This window comes from Sphaeramia orbicularis, chromosome 13, assembly GCF_902148855.1.
Source record: "Sphaeramia orbicularis chromosome 13, fSphaOr1.1, whole genome shotgun sequence".
Taxonomy (NCBI): Eukaryota; Metazoa; Chordata; class Actinopteri; order Kurtiformes; family Apogonidae; genus Sphaeramia; species Sphaeramia orbicularis.
The window spans coordinates 49,532,813-49,559,802 of NC_043969.1; the positions used below are offsets into that span (position 1 = coordinate 49,532,813).

A 26,990-nucleotide genomic window follows, 5' to 3' on the forward strand; every position below is an offset into this window, starting at 1 on the left:
TTCTAAATGTGTTGTAGGTTAAATTGATCGATATCTTTGGTTTTATTGTTGAAACAGATTCACTTTTTTATTGAACACATGAATGTTGAGTCTGACGTATCATAAATAAATGGATTATCTACATTTTCTTTATTACATGCTCTGTCAACACACATGAATTTTGACGTTTTCCTTCTGTGTGCTAACAACATGCTAACAGTCTCTAACATTGCTTAGCTTCAGCTACTGTTAGCTGTGTTCCTCCGTTGCTACAGACACCAGTTTTTATGGTGGTCGACACTCAGGTCTGTAACTGAACATTAAGAGGACAATTATGAGACTTCTGAACTGTTTGACGAAATAAAAATAAAAATTTCCAAAAATAAACGTATCAAACTCAAACGTGACTCATTTAGATTCGTTAGCTAATGTTAGCTAACGTTAACAATACAAACTGTAAACTGAGAAACCCTGGTTCCATGAGGGACATGTACAGGTCAGTAAGTGATGTCAGACAGAGTGGACAGGTGCTGCTCTCTGATTGGCTACCACCTTACCTGTCCCTGGTTCAGGACCATGATGCGGTCGGAGGCGAGGACCGTGTGCAGCCGGTGGGCAATGGTCAGCGTTGTACAGTCCTGGAAGGAGCTGCGGATTGTCTCCTGGATCAGGGCGTCCGTCTCAGCGTCCATCGCAGCCGTTGCCTCGTCCAGGACCAGCACCTGAGACCACGATTGGCCAATCAGAAGACAGAACCGTACAGCAGGAGGAGGGACTTAAGTGAGTTACATGAACCCTGTGTCTCCCGGTTACCTCCAATTGGTCGTCTTTAACCTGTCTCACCTTGCATTGCCTCAGCAGAGCTCTGGCGACACACAGCAGTTGTCTTTCTCCAACTGAGAAGTTTTCTCCGTTCTCCACCACCTCCGACTCCAGCTTCAGAGGCAGCTGACTGACCTGAAACACATTGTGAACATTAAATGAATGTTGACATCACCTGTGATGTAATCTGTCATGTGATTTTAAAAAAACAGCAGGAAGAGAATAAACCAGGCTGAGTTTAATAAAGAAGTGATTGGTCATTGATTGGTCTTATACAACACACAGAAGCAGCGTCCGCGTCACATGACTGACAGCTGGTCACATGGTGTGTGTCTGCGTGTGTTTGTGTGTATGTTTGTCCACTCACACACTCCTTCATGTGACTCCGGTCCAGGGCGTTCCAGATCTGGTCTTCAGTGTACTGGTTAAATGGGTCCAAGTTGAACCTGAACATCAGTAGCAAACACCAAAGAAAGAATCAAAACCAGGTCTGAGCAAATACAGTCGAGGCTTTATTTAAAAAAAAAAAAAAAAAAAAAAAAGATTACAGAGCACAGCATTCATTGTCATTCTTGTCTGTTTCTTTCATTCATGAGCCTCATATTTTTGTGGCTCTGAAATTTAAAGTTAGTTTTTTAACAGTTTCCTGTTTTTTACCAACAGGAACTACAACCAGTTCACACCTGACAACAGGAGGTGAAAGAGTGTGAAGAACATCTGAGACTCTGAACTTCAACTCCACACCGTCAGGACTCATACAGACGGGTGAATTTTTAATTTCCTGTTGTATTTGTTGTTGACTGACGGAGACACATGTTCTAGTGTTTGTTGAAGATTCTTCATCTGTGGAACATGTTAAATGCTGATGTTCCGTTGAGGTTTTATTACAGGTGGAACATTCAAAAAATTCATGGTTCAGTTTGAGAAAGTGTCACACAGGATGTGGTTCCTACTGCAAGCATGAACCTTAAAGCAGGTAAACAGAACCAGTCCGAACCGGACTAAACTGAACTGGACTGAACTGAACCAGACTAAGCTGAACTTTATTAAAATGAACTGAACTGAACCCACCTGAGGGTCCCGCTGAACAGGACCGGGTCTTGGGGGATGATTGACAGTTTACTGCGGAGGTCGGCCAATCCGATGTCGCTGATGTCAACACTGTCAATTAGGATCGATCCTCCACAGCACTCCACGAGCCGGAACAGGGCAACGCCCAGAGATGACTTCCCTGAACACAGGACGACACACCTCAGTGTCAACGCCTGCGGCCCAGTGGCCCCGCCCAACAAACCCGGAAGCCACTCCTACCTGAGCCAGTCCGCCCTACGATGCCGACCTTCTCTTTGGGTCGGATGGTGCAGGAAATCCGGTTCAGGACCAGAGGCAGGTTCTCCTGGTACCTCATCTCCACCTCCCTGAACACCAACTTCCCCTGCTGGGGCCAGTCCACCGGCGGAGCGTGACCTTTGACCCGGGCCGGGGCTTCCTGGGACAGGGACTGAAAAGAAACGACACAGTGAAATACAGCAGCTGATTGGTCAGAAGGGTTGATGACATCAGCACTGACACACAGGTGTTTACAGATCTGGATCTAAAACCTCCAAAGCTAATCTGGCTCCACGCCCTCTCAGTTAATGATGAAGACAGAGGGGTGGTCAATCACACAACGAACCGTAAGAGAAAAATTAAAAATGAAAAAAGAAAAAAACATTGAGTGAATAGTTCCACAGTGATTATTTTCAAACTCTGCATCATCCACAGATGGAAATGTTAAACATTATGTTTCACAAACTCACTCCCCAATGTCCACACAGTGATGCAACAAAACAAGAGAAGACATAAAGTATTGGACAGGGTCAGTAAACGCACCAGCAGACACTGATGGAGGGTCAGAGATGATTGACAGTTTTCTATGATGGTCCATATTTTGTCTTTAGTAACGTCTGGACCCTTAATCCATATCCACAGTCTGATCCATGACATTGCACACATTAACTCCACGACTCCCAGTTACGTCACAGCCTACTTTGTACTGGTCGTGTTCTGACCAGTGACACCAGAAGGACCAGTGAGCCCCAGTACCTGGATGTAATGGTGGATTCTCTCCACAGAGGTGAAGCGAGCTTCAGTCTCAGAGGCTAAACGCACTGTGAACTGGAACAAACCTGTCAACTGAAAGACACAGAAGCCGTGAGCCAGCCGCTGGTCACGCCCACAGGAAGTGGACCTGAATGTACCTGAGCGGACTCACCTGCACGGCGTAAGAGATGGCCAGTCCGGCGTAGGCGGGAGGGATCTGTCCGTGCATCAGGACCATCATCAGGGCCGTGATGCTGATCAGAGCCACGCTGATGACATCCAAACGTACCGCCAGCCAGCGCATGGCACAGCTGAACAGGTAGAATGGAGCCTGGTTCTGGTCCAGCAGAACCTGGTACTGGTGCAGGAAGTCCTGTCCCCGGTTGTAGGCCCGCAGTGTGGCCAGGCCCTGAATGCTGGATGTGATGTGGGACATAAAAGGGGACATGGTGACGTTGTCCAGACGCTTCAACTCCCGGATGAAGACTCTGGAGACGCTGTGGAGACCAGCGAACAGCAAGACCAGAGGACCCACCGCCACAAGGAACCATGGGAAAACACAGCTGATGACACCGAGGCAGAAGAAGACCAGGATCACATTTTGGATGAACATCTCAGCCTGGAAGGGCAGACGGGTGTCCACTGTGGAGATGAAGACACAAAGACAGATGTATCTGTTAATGAAACCAGGGCCATCATTATATGTAAACTTTAAGTATAAATGATGTAAGTGGTCGGCAACCGCTGCACCTTCAGAACATCCTATAACCACATGACAGTCCTGTTTGTACCTTCGTCCATGTCCTTGGAGAAGCGGTTGAGGATCCGTCCAGTCGGCGTCGTGTCGAAGAACTTCATGGGGCAGCGGAGGATCTTATGGAAGAGCTCGTCGTGTAGTTTGGAGGAAGCTCGTAGGGTTCCCTACAGGACGCAATGAGAACCAATCAGAACGTCTGAAGGTGAAACCCAACACTACTGCAGGGAAGAAGAAGAATCAGTACTTCTACTTCGACCACAGTAAGTGTACTTGTACCTTGACGAAAGCGACGCCCCGGATCAGTTTGAGGAGCAGCATGACCCCCATGGAGGAGGCGTAGATAGCGACGTAGTGTTGCATCATGGGATTGTCCTTCATGCTGATGCTGACAGCTGAACTGTTGCCCTGGGTTACAGTGGTGTTCTGGAAGAGGTGAAGAGGAGGAGTCAAAGGTGGAGTTACAGGTGAAGAGGAGGAGTCAGATGTGAAGAGGAGGAGACAGAGGTGAAGAGGAGGAGTCAGAGGTGAAGAGGTGGAGTTAAAGGTGAAGAGGAGGAGTCAGAGGTGGAGTTACAGGTGAAGAGGAGGAGTCAGAGGTGAAGAGGAGGAGTCAGAGGTGGAGTTACTGGTGAAGAGGAGGAGTCAGAGGTGGAGTTACTGGTGAAGAGGAGGAGTCAAAGGTGGAGTTACAGGTGAAGAGGAGGAGTCAGATGTGAAGAGGAGGAGACAGAGGTGAAGAGGAGGAGTCAGAGGTGAAGAGGTGGAGTTAAAGGTGAAGAGGAGGAGTCAGAGGTGGAGTTACAGGTGAAGAGGAGGAGTCAGAGGTGAAGAGGAGGAGTCAGAGGTGGAGTTACTGGTGAAGAGGAGGAGTCAGAGGTGGAGTTACTGGTGAAGAGGAGGAGTCAGAGGTGGAGTTACTGGTGAAGAGGAGGAGTCAGAGGTGAAGAGGAGGAGTTAAGAGGTGAAGAGAAAGAGTTAGCAGTGGGGAGGAGGAGCAGTTGGAGGTGGGGAGGAGTTGGGAGTGATGGGGGAGGCGTTCCTCACCCCGCTGCCCTGGTTCACCCAGTAGCTGAGCCACCACTGACAGAAGGCGGAGCTTCCCACATTCAAGACGAACAGGACCAGGATGAGCAGGCAGGAGGCGGAGCCACCGCACTCTGACATGTAGAGACGAAACACCGGCCAGGCCACGCCCCCACACTGCTGCTCCTCCCCTTTAATGTCACATGACACAGTGAAACCAATGAAAAGAAGAGAGTCAGACTCTGAACAAGGCCAAACAAACGCATGTGTAAAGGGGGTTGGGTTACCGCCGTCCTTCACTGGTGGACTGTTGTTTTTTTTCACTGATCCAGGTTTACTGTCGGCTGGTTTCCTCTGAGAACCACCGCTCTTCCTGTTAAGAGGCTAAAACCAATAGAAGAAAGACCAGAATGAAGCCATTAGAGAACATGGACTAGGTAGTGACGATGGTGGACGTATGGAGCAGTTTACTGGAAAACAGTAGAATTTATCATTTATAAATGTAATGAGGAAAAATGACCTAAAAGACAAAATATAACGTGCAAAAGGACTTCAAAACATGACAATAAACTGCAGTTTGGTACATTGATGGTTTTCCAGTTAATCCTTTTAGGACTACCTATACTATTATAACAGACCTAGATTTCTTTAAGTTGTTTTTGTAATGAAAGTGTCAAAAAATGTCTTTTTTTGGCCAATTTTTCTGCACCTTTTTTCAGGAAAAACTGAATTAAATACAGATATTGAAAGTTATCATTATTATATGTAATAAATAGTGTGTTATAGCAAAAATTAAAAAAAAAAAAAAAACGGACTTGTATTTTATCATATTTATTATGAAAAACAATGTGCAGAATGAAACTTGTTGAGTTTACAGAAATAAACTTCCAACTATTGAAACATTTTAGTTTGTCTACATCATTCTGTGTCCATGTTCTTCTTCTTATTTTTAGTTTTCTCTAGTCATTCTTAGCCTGTGTGACAGTCTGTGTTCAGTTTGTCTAGTTGTAGACAGAACCCCTCATTTTACAGACAAAAACATCCATCATCTGATTCAAACACACACACTGCATCTGTGTATGCCCTGTGCAGATCTGCATAGAGATTTACACATAGATACAGTACAAATATACAGACATTTATAGTATACTTACAGATCAAATACAACTATCAATGAACTATACAACCCGCAAAAATACAGATAAAACCAGTGAAAAAAGATGAAAAAAACCCCAAACAAACAGCGGAACTAGACAAAACACGGCAAAACGCACTAGTAGGACACTTCAAAACAGCACTATCACTATTATATACAATTATTTATAAGAATTCACAGCTAAAACCTAACTAAAACGCTACTAAAAGTAAAAAAAATCTTCCATGTCTCTCTCATCGACTGCATTCTGCTGCTCTCTGCTTCATCCACTTCCACTCCTCCCCCTCAGCCAATGCAGGCCTCTACCCTAATATGTTATACTTTTGTCAATAGTGCAAGCGGTTCAGGAGTTACGGTAATTTGAACAACAGAAAATATAAAATGTGTCGCCTGAGACACAATGGTCTTAAAAGGGTTAATAAAGTTAATAGTGATGACAGACAGACATACACGATCACAACAGATAATAGTAGGAGACAGACGGACAGACAGGTACCTCTATGTATGGGGCGTCTCCCAGCTGAAAGTGGTTAAACATGGCGGCGTAGTCTCCGTTCAGCTTCATCAGGTTGTCATGGTGACCCTGCTCCACTATACTACCGTCTCTCATGAGGATCACATCGTCACAGTCCACCAGGTACTACGATCACATACAGAGGTCAGAGGTTGTTTCCACGGCAGCAGTATACACAGCGGTGCCCGTCAGCTGGCGTTTACCTGCAGCTGGTGTGTGATGAAGATGACGGTCTTGTGGCGGAGCTGCTTCCTGATGGCGTTGTTGAAGATGTGGTTGGCCACGTGGGTGTCGAGCGCGCTCAGTGGGTCGTCCAGGATGTAAACGTCCCGGTCGCTGTACAGAGCACGGGCCAAGCTGATTCGCTGCCGCTGACCGCCGCTCAGGTTCGCACCGCGTTCGCCAATCTGATGAGGAGAAAGGAAGACGAGTAATGATGAGTTCAACCACTACATGAACCCTTTCAGGACGGTTGTGTCTCCAACGCCACATTTTTACATCCTACGTAAATGACTGTAACTCCAAAATTCAAATGTCATCTTTTGTCTGACATTGAGTTCTTTCTATTGGTCTGCAGACATCAGGGTACAGGTCTGCATTGGCTGAGGGGAGGGGTGGAAGTGGGTGGGGCTTAGCACAGCAGAGTGCAGTTGGTGACAGAGACATGGAAGATTTTTATTACTTTTAGCAGCATTTTAGTGAGGTTTTAGCAGTAAATGAATAATTGTATATAATAGTGATAGTGCTGTTTTGAAGTGTTCTCCTAGTGTGTTTTGCCATGTTTCGTCGAATTTCACCATTTTTTTTTTCCATCTTTTTTCACAGTTTTTATCTGTATTCTTGCAGTTTGTATAGTTCATTGATAGTTGTATTTTAGCTGTAAATATTCTATAAATGTGTATATATTTACATTTATATATCTGTAAATGTCTATGCAGATCTGTCCAGTTCATACACATATGCAGTGTGTGTATTTAAATCAGATGATGGATGTTTTTGTCTGTGAAATGGGGGGCTCTGTCTACAACTAGACAGAAAGTGAACACAGACTATCAGCAGGATCCAAATGACACCAAAGAACCAAAAAGAAGAAGAACATGTACACAGAATGATCTAGACAAACTAAAATGTTTGAGCACATGGAAAATAGTTGGAAGTTTATGATGAACATTTACAGTAGTTTTTCATGATAAATGTTAAAAAATGCAAGTCTGTTTTTGGGGGAGTGTTTTTTTTTTCAATAACACACTGTTTTAAGCATTTATTACATATAATAATAGTAATTAATGGCCAAATATTGAAAGTTAAGGTCTTCCTGAAAAAAAGTGCAAAAGAATTGTTAAAAAAAATACATTTTCTGACATTTTTATTACATAAACAACACAAAGAACAATAGGCCTGCTATAATGGTTGTTTTAACTGATAACTGTTGATAATCTATACATATGAGCAGAAGACAATAAAGATTAAAATAACGTAAAAGACACAAGATAAAAAACAAAGACTACTTTCAGTTTAGGTCCTGATTCACATGATACAACACTTGGTACTAACTTTTAAAAAAAAGCCCATAAATGTCACGATACTAAAACCGTTCAGATGTTTGTGTGTTTTACAGGTTACAGTGCAGTACAGCGCCCTCTGTTGGTCTGATAATAGTGAAAGCAGGTTTACCTCAGTGAGGTCGGCATTCGGCAGCAGAGTGAGGTCCGGTCTCAGACAACACACGCTCAGCACCGACTGGTACCTGAACACAACACAGCTCAGCCCGTCAGCCTCCGGACAAACCAACGTGTCATACTCATGTGTACCACCTGACCTGTAGGCGTGTCCCCGTCTCACCTGTCCTCCTGGTACTCCCGTCCAAACAGGATGTTGTCTCGAAGCGTTGCGTTCAGGATCCAGGCCTGTTGGGCCACGTAGGCCAGTCGTCCTCTGACGGCCACGCTGCCCTCCAACACCGTCATCTGTCAATACAACAGCCATCAGGAACAAATCGATAATCAATACCACTCATGCACTAGCAGCAGAAGCTCAGAGACTGTTAGTTTGAAGTCACCTGTCCTAAGATGGCGGAGATCAGCGAAGTCTTTCCACTGCCGACACTTCCACAAACTCCCACCAGCCTCCCCTGGAACAGGAGGAGAACCAAAGAGGAACCAGAATGAAGGACGACAATTAAACTGAAAGAAAATAGTTCCAGTGTCCCTGTTTGTCAGCGTCATGTTCTGTCACAAATCAATCCACAGTTGAATTTCTGAGGTTGTCAGGTTCTGTCTCTATGGCTACATTCAGACTCAATGCAAATGAGTCCCAAATCCAATTTGTTTGTCCATGTGTGACCTGTATCCGATCTGTTAAAGACAGTTTGAACAGCACTAATCTGACCCAGACCACTTTCATATGTTGTCCTAAATCTGACCCGGACCACTTTCGTATGTGGTCCTAAATCTGACCCGGACCACTTTCATATGTGGTCCTAAATCTGACCCGGACCATTTTCATATGTGGTCCTAAATCTGACCCGGACCATTTTCATATGTGGTCCTAAATCTGATCCGGACCACTTTCATATGTGGTCCTAAATCTGACCCGGACCATTTTCATATGTGGTCCTAAATCTGACCCGGACCACTTTCATATGTGGTCCTAAATCTGACCCGGACCATTTTCATATGTGGTCCTAAATCTGACCCGGACCATTTTCATATGTGGTCCTAAATCTGATCCGGACCACTTTCATATGTGGTCCTAAATCTGACCCGGACCATTTTCATATGTGGTCCTAAATCTGACCCGGACCACTTTCATATGTGGTCCTAAATCTGATACGTATCTGATATTCTGCAATGCGACTTCAGTCTGAACAGCCAGGTTGCATTTATCCGACTTTGGCATCAAAGAAATGTGACAAACGTCACAATTCTGTGTCTCAGGAGTGTTATTTCAGTAAACACAGTGTGTGTCTGTGGGGTCTCGTATTCCATCAGGACCTCTTTTGTGCATGTGGGTCACTTCAGGGTTGCATTAAGTTCAGATTAAAACAGATAGAAGTTGCGTTTAATGTGGAATAAGAACGAGCACACAAAAAAAATCAGATTTCAACAAAAAATCTGAATTGTGCATTAACACCCGCTGTATGAACAAAGCCTATGGTCCAGTCCTGTGGTCTGGACGCAGATCGATCTAACTATAGAAGTGGGCGGGACTTTCACTGGAGGAGAACTGAACTCATCCAATCACAGTCCATATATGACTTCTATCAGTGATCAATAGGAACTAGACTGATATCTGGAACCATTTACATGTTCTAAACCATTAACATATGGACCAATAGAAGGAAAGGAACATTTTTAATATTTAAAGAAATGGTCAAAGATCTAAATTTCTGAAAACTGTAAACAAACTTTGTAGACGTGGTCCCAAGGAAGATACATAAAAAATTTAAAGATGTTTGAAGAAATTGCTACTGAAAACAACAACGATGGACACAGTGCCTTAAAAGTAAGAATACCAAAACTCAAAATGCTAGATAAAAGGGACACGAAAGACAAATAGATAAGATGGAATAAATGGAAACGATGTAAAATACATAAGATATAATAAGATGAAAATGATGTAAAAGTCAGAACCAGGTGAATCAGATGACCTGACTAACGGTTTCATCGTCTGAACATTAGACCAATAGGAGCTCAGGTTGAGCTCTGTAGGTTTTTCTATTTGACGACATTTCAGAGCTTGGACTACACTTCACTGCAGTAAAGACTCACTGGTTCTACTGTTCTACAGAAGCTGAACTGTGGTGGTGGTGGAGGTTTTACCTGGTGGACTCTCAGGTTAATGCAGTGCAAAGTGCTCTGAAGTTGAATGGTTGGAGGAGGGACGGGCAGGAGGGGAGGACACACCTCCTCCTCCTCCTCCTCCTCTGGACTGGACAATGCCTCTGGTCCTCCTCCTCCTCTCAGCAGAGATCCGGTCCCCTCCTCTTCCTCCTCCTCCTCCTGCAGGACTCTTCGGTCTCTGCACCTGAACAATGAAACACAACAGAACCTCCATCATGAACTGAGGCAGGACTTCAACATGTGGTTTTAATACCATCATCTCAAGAAACAACGGCTGGTGTGTAAGAAATATTGGTTCTGCAATACATCGCGATATTTCCTTTCACAATACTGTATCGATATTAAAAAGTACTGTATTGATATTTTAGGTATTTATTCAAATGCAGACATTATGGAGGTTCATTTTTGTTTTTTTGTTTTTCTTTTTGTTTATATTTTATTTATTAATATTTAACACTCTTTTATTAAATAATGTTAGTTCCATTGTTGGGATTGCACAAAAATAATGTTATGATGTTAGTTACTAATAGAATATGAACATTTGAACAGGATCTTAAACTGTAATGTCTGTAAAACATTTAAGTTTTGACACAGGAGCATTTTGTGATATAGCATTAGATCTTGTTGTGATCAAATAAAAATGTGTTTAGTATTTGTGCATATTTCTGGTGTAATTCAATTCTTCAAGGAAATAATAATTGTAAAAAAAGAAACAAACAAAAAATTGCCTTTTTAACAGTATCATGATATATCGTTATATATCATATCGTGATCCTAGTATTGTGATTTTGTATCGTATTGCCTGATTCTTGCCGATACACAGCCCTAGTCATGAGTTTAACTGAGATAAGAAAAAGACTGGACTAAACATGGACTTGAAAACTGTTCATACGTATTCTGCACTATATGGACAAAAGTATATGGATGCGTTGCATCCAGGTGTTTCTTTTGTAATGGGTCTGGAATACAAAACAATAATGACTAATGTCAGAATATAGTTTTATATTATGGGATAAACATAACTGTGCAGGTTAGTTTTGTAAAGAAAATAAGGAAATATTGATGTTTACAAACTATATGGACAAAAATATTGGGACACATCATGTCTACAGCTGTAACATGTCCTGTTCATGAGGATCTGAAATAAAAACATCAATATTTCCTTAAAGTTTGATGGGAGATTTTTCTTCCCCAGTGAGATGTGAAGAAAGTAGATGGTTAATTGTTGGTAGAAAATTATTATTTACAGTCAGAGCATGAAAAATATCATAGAAATTTAGAGGTAGAACATATCAAATCAGTCCTGGATAAAAAACAAAACAAAAACAAAATCAATGTTGGGAGAATTTAAGTTAAAACCATCTCTGAGGCATTTTGGAAACAAAGATAACAATTAACCCAAACTAACCAAAGCACTGATATTTATCCCAAAATGAAACTTATTCTGACATTAGTCATTATTGCTTTGTATCCCAGACCCCTGTTGGAAAAGAAACACCTGAATTCAACATGTCCACATACTTTTGTCCATATCATGTACATTTGATCAGGGTCTCAGTGCTGTATGAGTCAGGGCTCCACAGATCTCTGTCTCTCAGGCTGTGAATGTCCTCACTTGTCTCTGTGTCGGAGTCTGGCGGCCGGTCGGACACACGGACTCGGCTGAGCGCTCTGTCCTCCTCCGTCCCACGCCAGGCTGGCTCCACACATCTCCACGGCAACCTCAGGGTCGCCAGGCAATGCTGGGATGCTGTCAACCTCCGGTAACAGGAGGAGGTTCTGAAAGGAGACGGAGAGGCTGAGTAAACCACTGGGTCAAACTGGGACCAGAGCCATGAAACTCACTGGGACTTTAGTTTGGCTGAAGCTGTCCACACATTCAGCTTCATGTCAGGGACAATATGGTGTGTTCAGGTCCAAACAGGGGACTGACTTCCTGTTGGGTTCAGGGCTCAAAGAGGCGTTTTTGTGCATCTTCAGATCCAGACTCCAGACCCACCTCTTTCAGAATCACCTACTCACTGTTACAACTTCCATTGCAATTACACTGTCCTGTACTTATTGTATGTTGTTTTTCTTCATTGTTTTATTGACTTTTGAGTGGTGCACAGTGTCCTTGGTTCTCTACAAATGCACTTACAAATAAAACATATTTTTATTATTATTATTATAAGTGTCTACTAAATTGTTTAGTGTCTAGGTCAAACCACCATTTCTGGTGAATCCTCATAATTCACTGCATCGCCACAAAAGAACTGTTCAACAAAAAGTCTCAATTTTTAGAACTTTTAATCACGTTGTCAATAGGAAACTGAACATGTTTGAAGTACCTAAACTATATCCTTACACAGTTTTGTGAGTTTGTGTACACTGAGCCCATATACATGTGATTGACTCTTTCATACTATTCACATATACTAATAAGTGCTTGGGTCCTACAGACCCCAGATATGACCTGTGTAATTCTGACATTTTGGGACATCTAGGACTTAATGTCAGAGAGGCACGGGAACATTTGTTTGGCTGCTTGGATTGGGGAGTCTTGCATAACTTATTTAAATATAACTGAGTGACTGTATGCTGAAATAGAATGAATGAGCTGACCCACTGGGCCCAGGCCTGAGCCTTGGGGAATGCCATGGCTGACTTACACTATGTCTCTACACATGTAGAGAAAAGGCTGGTTTGGTGTTAGCTCTGTATTTAAGTTAGTAGTTTAGCACTTTCCATCAAAGTGTTGTACAACAAAAAGAATGAGTAAAAACATAGTTCAGTAAAAACAGTTAAGAGCCGGTTTTGGTCAGTAAAATTAGATTAAAGATAATAAAACACAGATCAGGACTCATGCACACACATGGTTGATGAGTACTTGTGTAACTAACCTTGAATCTCTCCATTGCCACTGAAGCCTCAGACAGGGACTTAACAGAGAACGGGGTCACCTTAAGGGCAAAGGTCATGGCATTGAAGACAGTTACCACAGTGAAGGCCTGAAGAGACAGATAGGAAATTCATAAAAACAGTCAATGAAGTCAATAATCAACCAATCAGATCAACCTATCAAACACATGGATGTGACCTCAGCACTAAAGATGACAGATCTGGTACCTGGGCTGCTGTCAGGTCGTATCCTAGCAACATGTGAGTGGAGAAAGTCGCCACGCTGGCGATGACCACAACAATGGGAGCTACGCCCACAGTGATGCTCTGGAAGTATCCGGTAAGCTCCAGGATCTTGCGCTCCTCATCACGGATTCCTGAAACAGCAGAACTCTGTCAAGGTTTTTCCTCATCACACCTGAAAAACTGGAAGAAAATCTCACCCAAAACTCGTCCTTTCATCTAAATTAACAACACACATTAGAGAAGGTCCAGGTCAATGGGTTTCATCACATGGATGTCAGATGTTAAGACGCATGGGTTAAATTAATTTCCAGTGTCCAGTTTGTGGCGTCAGAAAATGCATATTATACACCATTTCATAGTGAAACATGAACATTCAACAACAAATCAATTTTAAATCATCACAAGTCTGAAGGTGAAACTGATGAAACTTCATCAAGTTGAAGCTACAGGGGCTGTGGACCTCCACTGAAGGAGAACTAACCTAGCATACAGATTTGAAATGGAAGCGAAAACCAGACGACCCAGAAGATCTGTGTCAATTTGAAGAATCGCATCCAGTTCAGGTTTCATAAACACCGTACATACAGCTACATACTGCGACCTCCCCTTCTGTCTGAAAACACCTGTGATTGGCTGAATGTCAGAAGTGTCATGTCCTCTCAGACTGATTGAATCATAAACAATGAAAGGTCATAATGGAATTGTGTTTCACGGCTGAACATAGATAAAAAACAGTCCCAGTGTCCCTGTACGTCGGCATCTGTCCTATGTGGATCAGAACCAGTTGAATGTGTGACGTTGTCAGGTTCTGCCCTATGTTCCAGTCCTGTGGTCTGGATGCAGATCAAGCTAACAATAGAAGTGGGCGGGACTTTCACTGGAGGAGAACTCAACTCATCCAATCAAAGTCCATATATGACTTCTATTAGTGATCACTAGGAACTATATTGATATTTCGAACCATTCACATGTTCTAAACCAGGGATGTCAAACTCTGGTCCTCGAGGGCCGGTATCCTGCATGTTTTAGATATCTCCATCTCCCTGCACACCTGGAAGCCATTACATCATTATCAGGCTTCTGCAGAGCATGATGATGAGCTGATTATTAATTGACGCAGGTGTGCTGGAAGAGGGAAATATCTAAAACATGCAGGATACTGGCCCTCGAGGACCGGAGTTTGACACCTGTGTTCTAAACCATCCAAATATGGACCATTAGTAGTAAAGGAACATTTAGAAAATTTAAAAAATTCATTAAAAGATTGATGAATCAAAATTTCTCAAAACTATGACCAAATTTTGTAGACATCCTCCCAAGGAAGATACATACAATTTTTTAATAGGAATCCGACTAATAGTTTCATCAGAGATGTTTGAAGAAATTGCTGATGGACACAGCACCTTCACAGACTTTTCGTGACGAGTTTAACCCTTCAGGAGTTTAAGTTCAATACGATGGATGTGTTAACATGTTCTTTTGTTGGAAGCTCCAAGAAAAAGTCTGGATTCTTTTTGGTCTCATTTTTATAAATTTAATTGTTGACTTGATCTGATCACTCCGAGGTCTGTCCATGATCAGATTTTCACAGGGACCTTTTACTGATTACCTGTATGAGTGATTTATCCTCTATAGCAACTGGGATCAGGTGGTTTCTTCTGTGGGTTTGAGATGACCCCCCTAATTCTTATCTATCTAAAGGGGTCCCTTTTGTGGCCCAGAACTTCCCCACAGTCGCCAGGAAGACAAATCACCCCACTGTCACTGTGACAACCTTAGAGCCAGGTCATTTTCTTTTGACTGTCACTGCTGTTGATGTGGTCTGCAGAATTTGAAATGGACCCTTCCGCTCCAAACTGGTCCAATTGTCCTCCTTCTCACTTTAATGAGGACCCACAGTCCTGGTTTTATGACAGGGTCTGATTTCAGCAGGTCTCCTGAAACAAAATTAACAAAACAGACTTCTCTACTGGTTAGTACTTTACTCATATATTCTGCTGAAGTCAATTATCTCCTCCGCTCCTCCGTTTCCTTTTCATTATAATATCACTCCATCATCCCTACAAATTATGGATGATAAATACAATAATTTTCAAATTTATGTAATTTCTTATAACCATTAAGGAAGTTATGTGATTTGCAAAATGTGAACCATTATCATTATGAATTTTCTCTTGAATTCCATATCTCAGCAATGAAAAGAAATAATTTGAGGGTTTATTTAGGTACAAGGATTACATTATTAATCCCCCAAAAGAACTTAAATTGTCAAGCATCTCATACATTTACTCTTCAATTTAAACTAAAATGATTGTAAATGTCCTACATACTTATTTCTCTTCATTAGATCAGCATGAAAAAATACAAAGAAAATGAATCCTTCATACTAATTGTGGGAGTTGTTTATCCACTTAGTTTCTTATTCAAAGTTTATTTACTTTTTATTTAAGAATTTTCTAATAATGAATCCCTGACCATTTGCTTTCTTACTTATCCACCATGCAACATCATACAACATACTTTTTTACTTTCATGAGTATTTCTTTCATTCTTGTACATGTAGCACCATTTATTTTATTTTTTTATTGATCTCGACCAGAAACACATGGGTCTATAGGTTTTACCAGTCTATTAGTCAGTCAGTAAGTCCAGCAGTCAATCAGTCAGAATATGTAGGAGGAATAGCAATAGGCCTTAATTGCTATTCACATGCAAAACCACAAACCCATGATGTATCTAGTTCATATTATTTATGGGCTCTATACCTTTAATCAAACCTATATCTACTGGTTATTCAATAACACCCCCTACTAGAAGCGTCTGAATTCAACACATTAATAAATCATTACTTAGTTCAACATATTTATTATAGTATTATAATCAAATAGCACCTATTCACTTCTACTCAAGTGTCAACATCATAATAAAACAAATCTAAAGACAGCTTGGTATTAAAGAATTATATTAATGAAATAATTTAGGCAGTTTAGTGCCTCTATACTTTCACAACATGAATTATACTCCAATGTTGTTCTTTATTTTATCTTATCATATACGAAATCCACTCAAATTAATCACTCTTGAGTAAACATTTTAACTTTTACCGTTTTTTTATGTAACTTTACTGAAGTAAAGGAATTTAAAAATGTATTTATTTCTGCAGTCTACTATTGCAGTTTTTCTCTTTATCTAAACACACCACAAAACAAACAAAGAGTTTCAGAAAAAAAGACGCAAACACAGAGACCCAGAATCACAGAGACCAAGAGAATTGGACAGGTCTTCACAGACACACAAAAATAAAAATTATATATCTATCCCTATCTATCCCTAATTATCCCTAATGTTCGCCACTTGCGAAACTAGCTCTATGCCACTTGCGGAGCTCCACACTCGACGCCACTTGTGGAGTAATTTAATAAATAAAAAATAAAAAACGTTTGCCACTTGCGAAACGAGCTCTGTGCCACTTGCGGATCTCCCAACTTAATGCCGATGGCGGAGTAATAAAAGAAATTAATAAAATGAATATGCTTACATCTTACTTGTAAACATTTCAAGCCAATGAGACTACTCAATTTTTCATAAACATGCGATTATTAATCTTTAATTATAACTTTAGCATCATAGAAGTACCAGGTTCAGACAATTCAATTTAGAGTAGTCAATTTGCAGAAATTCTGATTTTAGAATCAAAAGGTTTTCTGCTTACCTTATTTTAAGGGCCCTTTAGAATTGTCTGGATCGGTTCTCCTCTGATTCATCTGGATGCATTTCAAAGTGGAACTCGCTACTGCCTTTGTATTTGTATCTGTATCTGTATTTGTATCTGTAACTGTATCTGAATTTGTATTTGTATCTGTATCTGCATGTTTGTCTGTATTTGTGTCTGTATTTGTACCTGTATTTGTCTGTATTTGTGTCTGTATTTGTACCTGTATTTGTATCTGAATCTGTATTTGTATCATAAAATATCTGTATCTGTATTTGTATCTGTATTTGTATTTCTGTCTGTATTTGTATCTGTGTCTGTATTTGTGTCTGTATCTGTATCTGTGTCTGCATTTGTATTTGTGTCTGAATTTGTGTCTGTATCTGTATTTGAATCTGTATTTAAATCTGAGCTTGTGTCTGTATCTGTATTTGTATTTGAATCTGTATTTAAACCTGTGTTTTAGTCTGTATTTGTATCTGTATCTGTATTTTTGTCTGTTTGTTTTCATCTGTGTCTGTATTTGTGTCTGTATCTGTATTTGTGTCTGTATTTGTGTCTGTATTTGTGTCTGTATCTGTGTTTGTATCGGTGTTTGTATCTGTATGTGTATTGTTGTCTGTATTTGTATTTGTGTCTGTACTTGTGTCTGTATTTGTGTCTGTACTTGTGTCTGTATTTGTATTTGTGTCTGTACTTGTGTCTGTATTTGTGTCTGTACTTGTGTCTGTATTTGTATTTGTGTCTGTACTTGTGTCTGTATTTGTATCTGTATCAGTATTTTTGTCTGTATTTGTATCTTTGTATTTGTATCGTTGTCTGTATTTGTGTCTGTATCTGTATTTGTATCTGTATTTTTTTCTGTATTTATGTCTGTGTCTGTATTTGTATCTGTATCTGTATTTGTGTCTGTATCTGTATTTGTGTTTGTAGTTGTTTGTGTATCTGTATCTGTATTTTTGTCTGTATTTGTGTCTGTGTCTGTATTTGTATCTGTATTTGTGTCTGTATCTGTATTTGTGTCTGTGTCTGTATTTGTGTCTGTATTTATGTCTGTGTCTGTATTTGTATCTGTATTTGTGTCTGTATTTATGTCTGTCCTTGTGTCTGTATCTATATTTGTATTTGTGTCTGTATTTAAATCTGTATTTGTGTCTGTACTTGTATCTGTATCTGTACTTGTGTCTGTATTTGTGTCTGTATCTGTATTTGTATCTGTGTTTGAATCTGTATTTAAATCTGTATTTGTGTCTGTATCTGTGTCTGTATTTCTACCTCTAGGTGTATTTGTGTCTGTCTTTGTACCTGTATGTTTATTTGTGTTTCTATTTGTATTTATATCTGTATTTGTGTCTGTATTTGTGTCTGTATTTCTACCTGTGTCTGTATTTGTGTCTGTATTTGTATTTGTGTCTGTGTCTGTATTTGTGTCTGTATTTGTATCTGTGTCTGAATTTGTGTCTGTATTTGTGTCTGTTTCTGTATTTGTATTTGAATCTGTATTTTAATCTGTATTTATGTCTGTATTTGTACCTGTATCTGTATTTGTATCTGTATTTCTGTCTGTGTCTGTATTTGTTTGTGTATTTGTGTCTGTATCTGTATTTGTGTCTTTATTTGAGTCTGTATTTGTGTCAATATTTGAGTCTGTATTTCTACCTGTAAGTGTATTTGTGTCTGTATCTGTATTTGTGTCTGTATTTGTGTCTGTATTTGTATCTATATTTGTGTCTGTATTTGTGTATGTATTTGTATCTGTATTTTAATCTGTATCTGTATTTGAATTTGTATTTGAATCTGTATTTATGTCTGTATTTGTATCTGTATTTGTATTTTTGTCTGTATTTGTATCTGTGTCTGTATTTGTGTCTGTATCTGTATTTGTGTCTGTATCTGTATTTGTGTCTGTATCTGTATTTGAATCTGTATTTAAATCTGAGTTTGTGTCTGTGTCTGTATCTGTATTTTTGTCTGTATTTGTATCTGTGTTTGTATTTGTGTCTGTATCTGTATGTGTCTGTATTTGTGTCTGTATCTGTATTTTTGTCTGCATTTGAATCTGTAACTGTGTCTGTATTTGTGACTGGATCTGTATTTGTATCTGTATTTTTGTCTGTATTTGGGTCTGTATTTGTATCTGTATTTGTGTCTGTGTCTGTATTTGTGTCTGCATTTGTATCTGTGTCTGTATGTCTGTGTTTGTATCTGTATTTGTGTTATTATTTGTGTCTGTATTTGTGTCTGTATTTGTATTTGTATTTATGTCTGTACTTGTGTCTGTATCTGTATTTGAATTTGTATTTATATCTGTACTTGTGTCTGGATTTGTGTCTGTATCTGTATTTGTATTTGAATCTGTATTTTTGTCTGTATTTGTATCTGTATCTGTATTTTTGTCTGTCTTCTTTTTTTTTTATCTGTGTGTGTATTTGTGTCTGTATCTGTGTCTGTATTTATGTCTGTATCTGTATTTGTATCGGTGTTTGTATCTGTTTCTGTATTTTTGTCTGTATTTGTATTTGTGTCTTTATTTGTGTCTGTATCTGTATTTGTACCTGTATTTGTATTTTTGTCTGTATTTGTATCTGTGTCTGTATCTGTATTTGTGTCTGTATCTGTATTTGAATCTGTATTTCAATCTGAGTTTGTGTCTGTATCTGTATTTGTTTCTGTATTTGTGTCTGTATCTGTATTTTTGTCTGTATTTGTATCTGTGTTTGTATTTGTGTCTGTATCTGTATCTGTATCTGTATTTGTGATTGTAGTTGTTTGTGTGTCTGTATCTGTATTTTTGTCTGTATTTCAATCTGTAACTGTGTCTGTATTTGTGCCTGTATCTGTATTTGTATCTGTACTTGTGTCTGTATTTGTGTCTGTGTCTGTATTTGTATCTGTACTTGTGTCTGTATTTGTATCTGTGTCTGTATTTGTGTCGGTGTCTGTATTTGTATCTGTATTTTTGTCTGTATTTGTATCTGTGTCTGTCTTTGTATCTGTATTTGTGTTATTATTTATGTATGTATCTGTATTTGTGTATGTACTTGTGTCTATATCTGTATTTGTATGTGTATCTGTACTTGTGTCTGTATTTGAATCTGTATTTTTGTCTGTTTTTTTATCTGTATTTGTATTTGTGTCTGTATCTGTATTTGTGTCTGTACTTGTGTCTGTATCTGTAATTTTGTCTGTATCCGTATTTGTGTGTGTATCTGTATTTGTGTCTGCTTTTTTATCTGTGTCTGTATTTGTGTCTGTATCTGTATTTGTGTCTGTGTCTGTATTTGTATCTGTATTTGTGTCAGCATTTGTATCTGTCTGTATATGTCTGTGTCTGTACTTGTGTCTGTATTTGTGTCTGTATCTGGATTTGTGTCTGTATCTGTATTTGTATTTGAATCTGTATTTGAATCTGTATTTTTGTCTGTATTTGTATCTGTGTCTGTATTTGTGTCTGTATCTGTATTTTTGTCTGTATTTGTGTCTGTGTCTGTATTTGTATCTGTATTTTTGTCTGTTTTTTCATCTGTGTCTGTATTTGTGTCTGTATCTGTATTTTTGTCTGTATTTGTGTCTGTATCTGTATTTGTGTCTGTGTCTGTATTTGTGTCTGTATTTGTATCTGTATTTGTGTCTGTGTCTGTATTTGTGTCTGTATCTGTATTTTTGTCTGTATTTGTGTCTGTGTCTGTATTTGTATCTGTATTTTTGTCTGTTTTTTCATCTGTGTCTGTATTTGTGTCTGTATTTGTATTTGTATCTGTATTTGTATTTTTGTCTGTATTTGTGTCTGTGTCTGTATTTGTGCCTATATTTGTATTTGTATCTGTATTTGTATTTTTTTCTGTATTTGTATCTGTGTCTGTATTTCTGTCTGTATCTGTATTTGTGTCTGTATTTGTGTCTGTATTTAAATCTGAGTTTGTGTCTGTGTCTGTATTTGTGTCTGTATCTGTATTTTTGTCTGTATTTGTATCTGTGTTTGTATTTGTGTCTGTATCTGTATGTGTCTGTATTTGTGTCTGTATCTGTATTTTTGTCTGTATTTGTATCTGTATTTTTGTCTGTATTTGTGTCTGTGTCTGTATTTGTATCTGTATTTGTGTCTGTGTCTGTATTTTTATCTGTACTTGTGTCTGTATTTGTATCTGTATTTGTGTCTGTATTTGTATCTGTATTTGTGTTATTATTTGTGTATGTATTTGTGTCTGTATTTGTATTTGTATCTGTATTTATGTCTGTACTTGTGTCTGTATCTGTATTTGTATTTGAATTTGTATTTATATCTGTACTTGTGTCTGTATTTGTGTCTGTATCTGTATTTGTGTCTGTATCTTTATTTGTGTCTGGATTTGTGTCTGTATCTGTATTTGTATTTGAATCTTTATTTGTGTCTGTATCTGTATTTGTGTCTGTATTTGTGTCTGTAACTGTATTTGTGTCTGTATTTGTATCTGTATTTGTGATTGTAGTTGTTTGTGTGTCTGTATCTGTATTTTTGTCTGTATTTCAATCTGTAACTGTGTCTGTATTTGTGTCTGTATCTGTATTTGTATCTGTATTTGTGTTATTATTTGTGTATGTATCTGTATTTGTGTCTGTATTTGTATTTATGTCTGTACTTGTGTCTATATCTGTACTTGTATTTGAATCTGTATTTGTGTCTGTATCTGTATTTGTGTCTGTGTCTGTATTTGTGTCTGTATTTGTATCTGTACCTGTATTTGTGTCTGTATTTGTATCTGTATTTGTGTCTGTGTCTGTATTTGTGTCTGTATTTGTACCTGTAGGTGTATTTGTGTCTGTATTTGTATCTGTGTCTGTATTTGTGTCTGTATTGGTACCTGTATGTTTATTTGTGTCTGTATTTGTATTTATATCTGTATTTGTGTCTATATTTGTGTCTGTGTCTGTATTTGTGTCTGTATCTGTATCTGTATTTGAATCTGTATTTGTGTCTGTATTTTTATCTTTATCTGTATTTGTATCTGTATTTGTGTCTGTATTTGTGTCTGTATCTGTATTTGTATCTGTATTTTTGTGTGTATTTGTATCTGTCTGTATTTGTGCCTGTATCTGTATTTGTGTCTGTATTTGTGTCTGTATCAGTTTTTGTGTCTGTATCTGTATTTGTGTCTGTGTCTGTACTTGTGTTTGCATCTGTAATTTTGTCTGTATCTGTATTTGTGTGTGTATCTATATTTGTGTCTGTATTTGTGCCTGTATCTGTATTTTTGTCTGCTTGTTTATCTGTGTCTGTATTTGTGTCTTTATCTGTATTTGTGTCTGTATCTGTATTTTTGTCTGTCTTCTTTTTTTTTATCTGTGTGTGTACTTGTGTCTGTATCTGTGTCTGTATTTTTGTCTGTATCTGTATTTGTATCGGTGTTTGTATCTGTTTCTGTATTTTTGTCTGTATTAGTATTTGTGTCTTTATTTGTGTCTGTATCTGTATTTGTACCTGTATTTGTATTTTTGTCTGTAATTGTATCTGTGTCTGTATCTGTATTTGTGTCTGTATCTGTATTTGTGTCTGTATCTGTATTTGAATCTGTATTTCAATCTGAGTTTGTGTCTGTATCTGTATTTGTTTCTGTATTTGTGTCTGTATCTGTATTTTTGTCTGTATTTGTATCTGTGTTTGTATTTTTGTCTGTATCTGTATTTGTGTCTGTAACTGTATTTGTGTCTGTATTTGTATCTGTATTTGTGATTGTAGGTGTTTGTGTGTCTGTATCTGTATTTGTATCTGTATTTTTGTCTGTATTTGTGTCTGTGTCTGTATTTGTATCTGTGTCTGTATTTGTGTCTGTGTCTGTATTTGTATCTGTATTTTTGTCTGTATTTGTATCTGTGTCTGTCTTTGTATCTGTATTTGTGTTATTATTTATGTATGTATCTGTATTTGTGTATGTATTTGGGTCTGTATTTGTATTTGTATTTATGTCTGTACTTGTGTCTATATCTGTATTTGTATTTGAATATGTATTTTTGTCTGTATTTGTATCTGTATCTGTATTTTTGTCTGTTTTTTTTATCTGTATTTGTATTTGTGTCTGTATCTGTATTTGTGTCTGTATCTGTATTTTTGTCTGTTTTTTTTATCTGTGCCTGTATTTGTGGCTGTATCTGTATTTGTATTTTTTTCTGAATTTGTATTTGTGTCTGTGTCTGTATTTGTGCCTGTATTTGTATCTGTATTTGTATTTTTGTCTGTATTTGTATCTGTGTCTGTATTTGTGTCTGTATCTGTATTTGAATCTGTATTTAAATCTGAGTTTGTGTGTGTATTTGCGTCTGTATCTGTATTTTTGTCTGTATTTGTATCTGTGTTTGTATTTGTGTCTGTATCTGTATGTGTCTGTATTTGTGTCTGTATCTGTATTTTTGTCTGTATCTGTAACTGTGTCTGTATTTGTGACTGGATCTGTATTTGTATCTGTATTTCTGTCTGTATTTGTGTCTGTGTCTGTATTTGTATCTGTATTTCTGTTATTATTTGTGTCTGTATTTGTATTTGTATCTGTATTTGTATTTGAATTTATATTTATATCTGTACTTGTGTCTCGATTTCTGTCTGTATCTGTATTTGTGTCTGTATTTGTGTCTGTATCTGTATTTGTATTTGAATCTGTATTTGTGTCTGTATCTGTATTTTTGTCTGTATTTGTGATTGTAGTTGTTTGTGTGTCTGTATCTGTATTTTTGTCTGTATTTCAATCTGTAACTGTGTCTGTATTTGTGTCTGTATCTGTATTTGTATCTGTATTTTTGTCTGTATTTGTGTCTGTGTCTGTATTTGTATCTGTGTCTGTATGTGTCTGTATTTATATCTGTATTTGTGTTATTATTTGTGTATGTATCTGTATTTGTGTCTGTATTTGTGTCTGTATTTGTGTTTGTATTTATGTCTGTACTTGTGTCTATATCTGTATTTGTATTTGAATCTGTATTTTTGTCTATATTTGTATCTGTGTTTGTATTTGTGTCTGTATCTGTATGTGTCTGTATTTGTGTCTGTATCTGTATTTTTGTCTGTATCTGTAACTGTGTCTGTATTTGTGACTGGATCTGTATTTGTATCTGTATTTCTGTCTGTATTTGTGTCTGTGTCTGTATTTGTACCTGTATTAGTGTCTGCATTTGTATCTGTGTCTGTATGTGTCTGTGTCTGTATTTGTATCTGTATTTGTGTTATTATTTGTGTCTGTATTTGTATTTGTATCTGTATTTATGTCTGTACTTGTGTCTGTATCTGTATTTGTATTTGAATTTATATTTATATCTGTACTTGTGTCTGGATTTCTGTCTGTATCTGTATTTGTGTCTGGATTTGTGTCTGTATCTGTATTTGTATTTGAATCTGTATTTGTGTCTGTATCTGTATTTTTGTCTGTATTTGTGATTGTAGTTGTTTGTGTGTCTGTATCTGTATTTTTGTCTGTATTTCAATCTGTAACTTTGTCTGTATTTGTGTCTGTATCTGTATTTGTATCTGTATTTTTGTCTGTATTTGTGTCTGTGTCTGTATTTGTATCTGTGTCTGTATTTGTGTCTGTGTCTGTATTTATATCTGTATTTGTATTTGAATCTGTATTTGTGTCTGTATTTGTATCTGTATCTGTACTTGTGTCTGTATTTGAATCTGTATTTGAATCTGTATTTTTGTCTGTATCTGAATTTGTATCTGTATTTGAATCTGTATTTTTGTCTGTATTTGTATCTGTATCTGTATTTTTGTCTGTTTTTTTTATCTGTATTTGTATTTGTGTCTGTATCTGTATTTGTGTCTGTATCTGTATTTGAATCTGTATTTTTGTCTGTACTTGTATCTGTATCTGTATTTTTGTCTGTTTTTTATCTGTGTCTGTATTTGTGTCTGTATCTGTATTTGTATTTTTTTCTGAATTTGTATTTGTGTCTGTTTCTGTATTTGTGTCTGTTTCTGTATTTGTATCTGTATTTGTATTTTTGTCTGTATTTGTATCTGTGTCTGTATTTCTGTCTGTATCTGTATTTGTGTCTGTATTTGTGTCTGTATCTGTATTTGAATCTGTATTTAAATCTGAGTTTGTGTGTGTATTTGTGTCTGTATCTGTATTTTTGTCTGTATTTGTATCTGTGTTTGTATTTGTGTCTGTATCTGTATGTGTCTGTATTTATGTCTGTATCTGTATTTTTGTCTGTATTTGTATCTGTAACTGTGTCTGTATTTGTGACTGGATCTGTATTTGTATCTGTATTTCTGTCTGTATTTGTGTCTGTGTCTGTATTTGTATCTGTATTAGTGTCTGCATTTGTATCTGTGTCTGTCTGTGTCTGTGTCTGTATTTGTATCTGTATTTGTGTTATTATTTGTGTCTGTATTTGTATTTGTATCTGTATTTATGTCTGTACTTGTGTCTGTATCTGTATTTGTATTTGAATTTGTATTTATATCTGTACTTGTGTCTCGATTTCTGTCTGTATCTGTATTTGTGTCTGTATTTGTGTCTGTATCTGTATTTGTATTTGAATCTGTATTTGTGTCTGTATCTGAATTTGTATCTGTATTTGAATCTGTATTTTTGTCTGTATTTTTTATCTGTATTTGTATTTGTGTCTGTATCTGTATTTGTGTCTGTATCTGTATTTGAATCTGTATTTTTGTCTGTACTTGTATCTGTATCTGTATTTTTGTCTGTTTTTTATCTGTGTCTGTATTTGTGTCTGTATCTGTATTTGTATTTTTTTCTGAATTTGTATTTGTGTCTGTTTCTGTATTTGTGTCTGTTTCTGTATTTGTATCTGTATTTGTATTTTTGTCTGTATTTGTATCTGTGTCTGTATTTCTGTCTGTATCTGTATTTGTGTCTGTATTTGTGTCTGTATCTGTATTTGAATCTGTATTTAAATCTGAGTTTGTGTGTGTATTTGTGTCTGTATCTGTATTTTTGTCTGTATTTGTATCTGTGTTTGTATTTGTGTCTGTATCTGTATGTGTCTGTATTTATGTCTGTATCTGTATTTTTGTCTGTATTTGTATCTGTAACTGTGTCTGTATTTGTGACTGGATCTGTATTTGTATCTGTATTTCTGTCTGTATTTGTGTCTGTGTCTGTATTTGTATCTGTATTAGTGTCTGCATTTGTATCTGTGTCTGTCTGTGTCTGTGTCTGTATTTGTATCTGTATTTGTGTTATTATTTGTGTCTGTATTTGTATTTGTATCTGTATTTATGTCTGTACTTGTGTCTGTATCTGTATTTGTATTTGAATTTGTATTTATATCTGTACTTGTGTCTCGATTTCTGTCTGTATCTGTATTTGTGTCTGTATTTGTGTCTGTATCTGTATTTGTATTTGAATCTGTATTTGTGTCTGTATCTGTATTTTTGTCTGTATTTGTGATTGTAGTTGTTTGTGTGTCTGTATCTGTATTTTTGTCTGTATTTCAATCTGTAACTGTGTCTGTATTTGTGTCTGTATCTGTATTTGTATCTGTATTTTTGTCTGTATTTGTATCTGTGTCTGTATTTGTGTCTGTATTTGTATCTGTATTTGTGTTATTATTTGTGCATGTATCTGTATTTGTGTATGTATTTGTGTCTGTATTTGTGTTTGTATTTTATGTCTGTACTTATGTCTAAATCTGTATTTGTATTTGAATCTGTATTTGTGTCTGTATTTGTATCTGTATATGTACTTGTGTCTGTATTTGAATCTGTATTTGAATCTGTATTTTTGTCTGTATTTGTATCTGTATCTGTATTTTTGTCTGTTTTTTTTATCTGTATTTGTATTGTGTCTGTATCTGTATTGAATCTGTATTTGAATCTGTATTTTTGTCTATACTTGTATCTGTATCTGTATTTTTGTCTGTTTTTTATCTGTGTCTGTATTTGTGTCTGTATCTGTATTTGTATTTTTTTCTGAATTTGTATTTGTGTCTGTATTTCTGTCTGTATCTGTATTTGTATCTGTATTTGTATTTTTGTCTGT

At 37.5% G+C, this 26,990-nt stretch overlaps 1 protein-coding gene across 1 annotated transcript in view; it reads right to left on the reverse strand.

Annotated features, from left to right (window-relative positions):
• Window positions 1–26,990, reverse strand: part of abcc5 (ATP-binding cassette, sub-family C (CFTR/MRP), member 5) — a 55,050-nt gene that overhangs the window by 747 nt on the left and 27,313 nt on the right. The window contains exons 9-28 of the mRNA XM_030152365.1: window positions 13,284–13,432; window positions 13,058–13,165; window positions 11,791–11,954; window positions 10,155–10,359; window positions 8,393–8,464; window positions 8,176–8,300; window positions 8,008–8,080; window positions 6,537–6,740; window positions 6,316–6,459; window positions 4,951–5,047; window positions 4,685–4,854; window positions 3,917–4,063; window positions 3,675–3,804; window positions 3,056–3,525; window positions 2,887–2,976; window positions 2,113–2,302; window positions 1,873–2,032; window positions 1,169–1,247; window positions 823–936; window positions 537–701 (exon numbers count right to left, since the gene is read on the reverse strand). Coding sequence (XP_030008225.1) covers window positions 537–701; window positions 823–936; window positions 1,169–1,247; window positions 1,873–2,032; window positions 2,113–2,302; window positions 2,887–2,976; window positions 3,056–3,525; window positions 3,675–3,804; window positions 3,917–4,063; window positions 4,685–4,854; window positions 4,951–5,047; window positions 6,316–6,459; window positions 6,537–6,740; window positions 8,008–8,080; window positions 8,176–8,300; window positions 8,393–8,464; window positions 10,155–10,359; window positions 11,791–11,954; window positions 13,058–13,165; window positions 13,284–13,432 — 3,056 coding nt within the window. The remainder of the gene's footprint in view (window positions 1–536; window positions 702–822; window positions 937–1,168; window positions 1,248–1,872; window positions 2,033–2,112; window positions 2,303–2,886; window positions 2,977–3,055; window positions 3,526–3,674; window positions 3,805–3,916; window positions 4,064–4,684; window positions 4,855–4,950; window positions 5,048–6,315; window positions 6,460–6,536; window positions 6,741–8,007; window positions 8,081–8,175; window positions 8,301–8,392; window positions 8,465–10,154; window positions 10,360–11,790; window positions 11,955–13,057; window positions 13,166–13,283; window positions 13,433–26,990) is intronic.